Below are 9,828 nucleotides of genomic sequence, written 5' to 3'. Positions count from 1 at the left end.
TTGGCAGAATGCCTCATTGCCAGAACTTTCCAACAAGCACCAAGACATGGCTTGGCTGGTGGTGAGAAGGGCTCTGCCTGTGAGATCCTTTATGCACGCCCGGACTCTCAGCCGCACCGCACGCTGCCCTCGAAGTGGCTGCGGGGGGGGGGGGGGTGAGACTGTCACACACCTCCTTCTGGAATGTGTCTACGCAGAGGAAGTCTGGAGAGGAATGCAGTGGTGTTTGTCTAGGTTCATCCCGAGCAGCGTTGTGACGCGGGACTCCGTGCTCTACGGCCTGTTCCCCGGGACGCACACCGAGACGAACATCAACTGCGCCTGGAGGATCATCAACTTGGTGAAGGACGCTCTCTGGGCAGTCCGAAACCTGTTGATCTTCCAGCTGAAGGAGTTGACCCCGACTGAGTGTTGCAGACTGGCACATTCCAAGGTCCAGGACTACGTGTTGGGGGACGCGCTGAAGCTTGGGGCAGCTGCCGCCAAGGCGCGGTGGGGAAAGACCACTGTCTAACATCTGCCTGCCTAAGAAGAACAGGGGGCCCACGCAGTCATTTGGGCTCCACTAGCGCCTCAGCTCAATGTAATCGCACCAACCTGTGAATAGGAATGATCACCCTGTTTCGATACGCAAAGAAATGGAATGTTTAAAGAAGGATGGCATGTCCAATTGTATAGATCAAATATTTATGAATAAAGTATATTTTTGAAATAAAAAAAACTATTGCCTTTTGCTGTTCACTCACGAGTGTAGGTTTCATATTACCACACTGTCAGCTCTCTCCCGCTAAATATACTGACTTACTCTCAGCTAATATCATTTGCTTCTCCACCCCAGAAAATACTCCAAGGAGTGTCCGGGGCAGAGTTGAGTATGGTAGCCATTACAAAAGAGAAAGTTCTAGAAAAGCTAAAAGATCTAAAAATCGATAAAGATCCTGGCTCCGATGGGCTACATCCTAGAGTTCTGAGGGAGGTGGCTGAGGAAATAGTGGAGGTGTTGGTTGTGAAATTTGAAAAGTCACTGGAATCAGGGAAAGTCCCAGATGACTGGAAAATCGCTGTTGTAACCCCCTTGTTCAAGAAAGGATCAAGACAAAAGATGGAAAATTATGGGCCTATTAGCCTAACCATGATTGTAGGTAAAATTCTAGAATCCATCGTTAAGGATGAGATTTCTACATTCTTGGAAGTGCAGGTTCAACTTCAAGTCAGCACGGATTTAGTAAGGGGAGGTCGTGCCTGACAAACCTGTTAGAATTCTTTGAAGTGATAAAGTAGGTTAGATCAGGGAAACCCAATGGATGTTATCTATCTAGACTTCCAAAAGGCCTTTGATAAGGTGCCACACGGGAGGCTGCTGAGTAAGGTGAGGGCCCATGGTGCTAATGGCATGGATTGAGGATTGGCTATCTGACAGAAGGCAGAGAGTTGGGATAAAAGATTCTTTCTTGGAATGGCAGCTGTTGACAAGTGGGGTCCCGCAGGGTTCAGTGTTGGGGCCACAACTGTTTATATATTAATGATCTGGATGAAGGGACTGGGGACATTCTGGAAAAGTTCACCGATGATACAAAGTTAGGTGGACAGGCAGGTAGTACTGAGGAGGTGGGGAGGCTGCAGAAAGATTTAGACAGTTTAGGAGAGTGGTCCAGGAAATGGCAGATGAAATTCAGCGTGAGCAAGTCCAAGGTCTTGCACTTCGGAAAAAGGAATACAGGCATGGACTATTTTCTAAATAGTGAGAAAATTCATAAAGCCAAAGTACAAAGGGATCTGGGAATGCTAGTCCAGGATTCTCTAAAGTTAACTTGCAGGTTGAATCTGTGGTTAAGAAAGCAAATGTAATGCTGTCATTTATCTCAAGAGGGTTGGAATATAAAAGCAGCAATGTGCTTCTGAGAATTTGTAAAGCTGTAGTTAGGTCCCATTTAGAACACTGTGTCCAATTTTGGGTCCCACACCTCAGGGAGGACATACTGGCACTTGGGTGTGTCCAGCAGAGATTCACACAGATGATGCCTGGAATGGTCGGCTGAACATACGATGATTGGCTGAGGATCCTGGGATTGTATCCTGGGCAGCACGGTGGCACAGTGGTTAGCACTGCTGCCTCACAGCACCAGAGACCCTGGTTCAATTCCTGCCTCTGTGTGGAGTTTGCACGTTCTCCTGTGTCTGCGTGGGTTTCCTCCGCATGCTCCGGTTTCCTCCCACAATCCAAAAATGTGCAGTTTAGGTGAATTGGCCATGCTAAATTGCCTGTAGTGTTAGGTGAAGGGGTAAATGTAGGTGAATAGGTCTGGGTGGGTTATACTTCAGCGGGACTTGTTGGGCCGAAGGGCCTGTTTCCACACTGTAAGTAAGTAATCTAAAGTATTCATTCGAGTTTCGAAGGGTGAGGGGAGGTCTAATAGAAACTTACAAGATAATGCATGGCTTAGAACGGGTGGACGCTGGGAAATTGTTTCCGTTAAGTGGGGAGATTCAGACCCATGGGCACAGCCTTAGAATTAGAGGGGGTCAATTTAGAACGGAAATGAGGAGACACTTCTTTAGCCAGAGAGTGGTGGGCCAGTGGAATTCATTGCCACGGAGCGCAGTGGAGGCTGGGACATTAAATGTCTTCAAGGCAGAGATTGATAAATTCTTGATCACGCAAGGAATTAAGGGCTACGGGGAGAGTGTGGGTACTTTGATTTGAAATGCCCATCAGCCATGATTGAATGGCAGAGTGGACTCGATGGGCCAAATGGCCTTGCTTCCATTGCTATGTCTTATGGTCTTATGTTCAAATCCAGCAGGCTCCTTGATGTTGCGTGTTGCAGCTGCTCAGTACACTCAGCCTTACACCAAAATCTTATAGATCTTCCTGGTTCTCTCCTTTCACCACTACCTTAGGCCTCCAACTTTCAATGGAACATATGATCAAGAGTAGATCATTTATACTTCTGAGCTTGTTTCGATTTTCAATGAAGAGTTTTATAACGTTCTATCATAATCTCTCCCTCGGCCTTCAACCCTGTCGTACTTTTTCTCTTTTGGCCTCTCAATTACCCTCACTGAATTCTTCCTTTCTCTTTCACAATAAATCTCCATTTTGATCTCTTTTGGCCTCAATCATTGCAGTCTTCCATTGACCTGTCCAATTAAATTCCTCACTGCTTGATATTTAGAGCACACTTAGTCTTGATTTCCTGCAATACCTTTAGAGATTGGCTCGTGTTCAATAAGGCCATCCATAAATGTATAGAATACAGATACTCAATCCTTTATCCAAAATTCCAAAGTCCGAAAAGCTCTGAAATCTGAAATTCATTTCATGGAATGTGGAATGTCATTTTGGCGTCCGGACGAGTGACCCAACTCCACATCCACTTGAACTATGTCATTCAGTTGTGACGTTGTGGCATGGCCCAGCACTGGCAGGCATCAGTTTGTCTCAGGCGCTCGTACTATTCACATGTGCATCTTCTGTTAGGTAATTTTTTTTATTTCACTGTGAAAATGTCATTTATTCCGAAATCCAAAGAATTCTGAATTCTGAAAACAACTGACCCCAAGGATTTCGCTTAATTTTTATTTTTCATGTTTCTCTCTCTGCTGGTTAGCTGGCTGTTTGCTCATTAGTTTCTTTAAAATCAATTTAAGAGTTGTACAGAGGATTCTGAAAGCATTACATTACAAGCCTCTGAGTCAATATGGTATATGTTCTGGTTATATCCATTGGAATCAATTAGATATCTTGGCTAAATTCATCATCCTTATTGGGATTAGTTTAAGTTACTGATCCCAAGTGGGGAATGATGCCCATGCAAATTCTTCAGGAGAAGAGAAGAACAGAATAGATTTATTACATAGTACATAGTAGCTAATTACATTACATGAGTTGCATTATGGTACCTAAGACCATAGTACGTAGGAACAGGAGTAGGACATTCAGTCCATTGAGTGTCTGCATATATCTACTGTGCATAACTACCTTGAGCCTCTTATAAAACCTACACTCAAAAGGAAGAATATATGACTGTTTAGCTATATGGAATTTGGGATTTGTAATAACTGGTTGACTTCTCCCAGGAGCAATTCTTGCTATTCTGATGGGTGGAGCTTACTTCATGATGCAAGCTAATCCTTTCAGGTACTACCTGCCTCATACAACACAATGGCATGTGTGATTGCTAAGATCAGGTCTCAGGTGTTCATTGCCTAATAAATATAGGTGTCATTCCAAGACAAGCACCGCCAATGGGACTGATTTAGCCTTATTGTTGCAACAATGTCAGGATTGTTTATTTACCACGTGAAATTTACCTAATTATTAAACATTGAGGGTATGTGACAGATTGTTTTTATGTGTTAAATGATATTTTGACATTTAAATGTATTCATAGTTAATTTGGCCTTCTTGAACAGTTTTAAATTTACTGTTTCTTTCAGGTGGTCTCTGGTGAATTCAGTGAAGATAGTGAGGTCTACAACTTCACATTGCATGCTGGTGATGAGCTGACACTGATGGGCCAGGCTGAGATCCTCTGTGCCAAGACAGTAAAAGAGAAATCCCGCTTCAACACCCTATTGCGAAAACTGGGCAAAACTAGCACTCTAAGCAAACAGGTCAAAGGCAAGATGCCATGTCTTATCTGTATGAACCACAGGACCAATGAGAGTCTTAGCCTTCCCTTCCAGTGCCGGGGAAAATTCAGCACTCGCAGTCCCCTTGAGATGCAGATGCAGGAAGGAGAGCATACCATCCGCAGTATTATCGAAAAGGTTCGACTACCAGTCAATGTCACCGTTCCTTCTCGTCCACCCCGCAACTCTTACGACCTCCATTGCATTCGTGAAGGACATCGCTATAAACTTGTCAGTATTATATCAAAGACAGTAGTCTTGTGCTGTATCATTCGCAAGGATGCTATTATCCCTTTGCACTTTTTGCTGCTGTCAGATATGCCCAGGTTTGTGCTCCCTGAAGGGTTAATCCGAGGCAACCCCCTTTATGAGAGGTTAGTGCAAGAAATAATGTTGTTTAGCCAGGAGCATTTCAATGCTGATGAGTACTCAAAGGCAGTCCGGGAGGTTAAAACAGACTTTACTGATGATTGCACTAGTCCAAGAAGAATTAGACTTTGCTTGCAAGGATATACAACTAATTCACTGAACTATGCCCAGAATGAGCTGACCCAATCATTTCAAAGGCTCTCTCTGTGTGCTTTCAGCGGTGCTATGTTGCACAGCAGTGGGGAGGTTACCTTCCAGAGTTGCAGGGATTCAATTGGGGAGCAGCAAATTATGCCACATGAATTACTGACTCCTCCAGAGGTGGCTGACATGGACAGAGAGTATATGACACCTGATTGGACAGAAAATTACTTTAGGACTCAAGAGCAGCCTGAAATTCCCTATGAGGAGCTATGGACCAATCAACCAACAGATTATTCAAAGGATTCCTGCTGTGTGGTCACAGAAAGTGAGATCAAGAAACAGCAAAGCTCCATCTCTTTCTACTCTCATTCTTCTATATCCCCCAAAGAAGATCCTGTTCTATCAACTCATCCTACTGTGTTAAAAATGGGAGAATCGAGAATGCCAAGCCCACCTCCTGTCCCTCCAAAATCAGAAGCTGTGAGTATCATAGCAAATGGGTCAAGTGTAAGTCTTTTCTTTAATGTTTAACTGCAAGGGACATTATTGAGGGATAGTGCATTGTGTAATAATCCTGCAACACATTGTGCTAAGGGATAATAAAAGATGGGTTCATTCCAGCAATTCTCAAAGAACTAGTTTTCTGTCTAAGTTATGCAGGAGACACAAAGTGGTGATGACAATATAGGTGTTATTAATTCATCATCTTGGCATGGAGCTGGGCATGCTGGGCATGCAATACCTAGATTTCAGGCACAGAAGCTAATGGTCTGCATGGAATTATATGTCTATTTACAAATAACTAATGGGCTAAAAATCCTGCAACGTTCACAGAAATCTGTTTCCAAGTATGTCTGTCTGATACCTTAATTTCTCTGGTTGCTCATTTTTCTCGACTGTCAGCATTCTAGTTGCTGAAATGGTCACCAAAATTCATTTCTGACAGGCTCCAGTCATTTCAATTTCTGATGCCATTTCTATGTCAGGCATTAATCAAAAATCTATGCTGTTTTATCAAGAACCAACAAGACACCTGATAGCAATTTATCAACTGTGGTATTTCAATGGATTATATGTAGATTAGACAGTTTTAATATTAATATTCAGTATCTCTGTATATTATTTTTGTATTCTAGTCCATTTAAAATATTGAAAGAATTTTTGAATGAATTTTAAAATTGATGATATCACAGTTTAACTTCAATGCAGTAATGTTTGCAAAACTACAGATTAGATTCATCAATTTGATGAATAAACACTTAACTTGTATAAATAGCATAGGTTGTAGATGCTTTTAGTTTTATAAATATCAGCATTTTCTACATTCATGTTATCTAAAATGTTTCATTTTGTTATAAAATGTGTCTTACTGGAACAGTTTTGTGTCATACCCTTTACCACATTTTAATGTGAATGGTGTATGAGCTTTTACAGTATCTTTTAAATCTTACTACCCATTAATCAGACTTTCACTTTGGCAAAGAAAGACTGCCTCTTGTCCAAAATGTGTAAATTGATCCTGTAAATTATTCTTAATTTCATTTTGTGTAAATCTGTTTTGCCAATGTCTTTTTGGAGATGTGATTAATATGTAAACATATTACAAAACCTTATCTTACTGTATTTTCAAAACGACCCTTTAAATTAATATCTCCTGAAGTTACAAATGCGTCATGTTTGACTTGATTTCACAAGTAGTGGTCAGCTTCCTGGACATTCTGTACAAGTGCCTGTCCAAGAAACAAAATAAACTTAGGAAATAAGTGTACGTTGCAGGTTCTGTACCAAGGAGAGGGGGGTAGGGGAGGATGGAGTCGTCATAGCTAAGACTGATTTGGCTAGACCTAAACCACAGCTCCATCCAACATAGACATTCTGTTACAGACCAGACCAAACCCTCTTAGATACATACAGCACAGAAATAGACCTTTCAGTCTAACTCATCCTGATGCCAACCAAATATCATAAATTAATCTAGTCCCATTTGCCAGCACTTGGCCCATATCCCCCTAAACCCTTCCTATTCATATACTCATCGAAATGGTTTTTATATGTTATAATTATACTAGCCTTCACCACTTCCTCTGGCAACTCATTCTATACACGCACCACCCTCTGCGTAAAAACATTGCCTCTTAGGTCCCTTTTAAACCTTTCCCCTCTCATCCTCAAACCTATACTGTCTCATTCTGATCTCTCCCACCCTGGGAAAATACCTTGTCTATTTATCTTATCTTCAAATATATCAAGAGATAGCCTAGACCCTAACTTTTATCTTATTTGAATGCAAGTGTAAGATATAATTTAATTGGTTACACTATTCAGCTTTAAGCAAAACACACTTTATTCTTACACTATAGTGAAAATATAAACAAAAGAAGGAGGAATTGGTCTAACTTTAACTCTGTTGGAAAACTTAACATAATAAAAGATTATTTAACTCCTAAACAGCGGCTGTTCCAATATAGTAATATCTCATTAACATATCCTTGGCAAAGGCAAATTCAGTAAAATTGATTGCCTCACATGCAATTCTCCAGGAAGAAAATACGTCAAGAGCAAATTCTGGCAGAGAGAGGTATGACAGCTTTCATGGTCAACTTCAAAACCCCAAGAACTACTGAAAGTTAAACTAACACTCTGCTTCAGTGGTAGCCTGACTCCACCCATTCATGCTGCTTCTATTGTTTTAACTTTTAAGAACACCCCAAGGCCTCACAACTTGTTTACTTTATTGTCTTGGATCAGACCGCTCTGAACCTCTACCTCAACTTATTTTCTTAAAAAAAAGGACAAAATACACCTCTTAAAGCCACAGTATCATCACATCTTCCCCCACTCAAAAAAAAGAACCCTTAATATACAAAGATGGCTTCATTTGTAAAACCCCTTAGTCTTAAGCTATTAGTACACTACAATACATATACAGTACAATGACTCTAAGCATTCAATACGACTGTCCATTTCAATCCATTTCTTCTGCCACCATGCACCTTATTCTTCCTTCATTAAAGTCGTGACAACACCTTGGCAATTACATTCTCTCATCTGCCATGTTTATAATTTGCAAATTAAGTAGCTGTAGCAATAAACTCCATCAAAGCAGGCTGGTACTTTTATCTTTTTTTTTCTAGAAATGTTAAAGGATTATGATCAGTATATCCAAATGTGACCTCTGCAACTGGGACCTTGCTTCAGGGAAGCAGAAAGCTAGAACAACAAGCAACACATGGTCAGCAATGACCGAAAGGGACCTCACTCACTCACACATACAATTAATTGCCTTAGACACATTACTGACAACTAAATGTTGAAATGCCAACACCAAAGTCAAAGTCTCCTTCTCAATTGTGGAATATTTCTGTTGATGAATATTCAACTACCTGCAAAAATACCCAACAACTCTTGCCAGAAGAAAGAAGCTTACTTAAGTTTGGGGAAGCAAGTATCTGGCACAGCTTTGGAGGATTACAGAGTAGCTAGGAAAAAAACTCAAAAATGGACTGAGGAGAGGTAGGAAGGGGCACAAAAAAGCCTTGGTGGGAAGGATTAGGGAAAACCCTAATTCGGTGATTTACACTTACATGAGGAATAAGTGAATGATCAGAGAGAGGGTAGGACTGATCAGGGATAGTGGAGGGAACTTGTGCCTGGAGTCTGACTAGGTAGGGGTGATGTTAAATGAGTTTTTTTCCTTCAGTATTCACTAGGGAGAGGGACCTTGTTGACAGTGAGAACACCATGGACCAGGTTAATAGGCTTGAACAGATTGATATTAAGAAGGTGGGTGTATTGGAAATTCTGGGAGGATCAAAATAGACAAGTCCCCAGGGCCAGACCAGATATATCCAAGGTTACTAGAGGAAGCAATGAATGAGATTGCTGCGCCTCTGGAGGTGATGTTTGCATCCTCACTCTCCATGGGAGTAGTACCCGATGATTGGAGGGAGACGAATGTTGTTCCTCTGTTCAAGAAAGGGAATAGGGAAATCCCTGGGAATTACAGACCAGTCAGTCTTATGTCTGTGGTAAGCAAGGTATTGAAAATGATTTTGAGATATAGGATTTATGACTATTTGGAAAAACATAGTCTGGTTAAAGATAGTCAGCATGGCTTTGTGAGGGGCAGGTCATGCCTCACAAGCCTTATTGAGTTCTTTGAGAATGTGACAAGACAAGTTAGAGTCATAGAGATGTACAGCATGGAAGCAGACACGTCGGTTCAACACGTCCATGCCGACCAGATATCCCAACCCAATCTAGTCCCACCTGCCAGTACCTGACCCATATCCCTCCAAACCCTTCCTATTCATATACCCAACCTTTTAATGTTGCAATTGTACCAGCCTTCACCACTTCCTCTGGCAGCTCATTCCATACACGTACCACCCTCTGTGTGAAAATATGCCCCGTAGGTCTCTTTTATATCATTCCCCTCTCACCCTAAACCTGTGCCCTCTAGTTCTGGACTCCCCCACCCCAGGGAAAAGACTTTGCCTATTTACCCTATCCATGCCCCTCATAATTTTGTAAACCTCTATAAGGTCACCCCTCAGCTTCCGATGCTCCAGGGAAAACACCCCCAGCCTGTTCAGCCTCTCCCTATAGCTCAAATCCTCCAACCTGGCAACATCCTTGTAAATCTTTTCTGAACCCTTTCAAGTTTCACAACATCTTTCC

At 41.8% G+C, this 9,828-nt stretch overlaps 1 protein-coding gene across 4 annotated transcripts in view; it reads left to right on the top strand.

Moving 5' to 3' along the window:
- Positions 1–9,828, top strand: part of gareml (GRB2 associated, regulator of MAPK1-like) — a 311,555-nt gene that overhangs the window by 204,915 nt on the left and 96,812 nt on the right. For all 4 annotated transcript variants that reach the window (XM_043675852.1, XM_043675842.1, XM_043675871.1 and 1 more), the window contains one exon: positions 4,441–5,628. In XM_043675852.1, the coding sequence (XP_043531787.1) occupies positions 4,441–5,628 (1,188 nt within the window). The remainder of the gene's footprint in view (positions 1–4,440; positions 5,629–9,828) is intronic.

Source organism: Chiloscyllium plagiosum, chromosome 3, assembly GCF_004010195.1.
Source record: "Chiloscyllium plagiosum isolate BGI_BamShark_2017 chromosome 3, ASM401019v2, whole genome shotgun sequence".
Taxonomy (NCBI): Eukaryota; Metazoa; Chordata; class Chondrichthyes; order Orectolobiformes; family Hemiscylliidae; genus Chiloscyllium; species Chiloscyllium plagiosum.
This window is presented reverse-complemented; position numbering and strand designations above follow the sequence as displayed.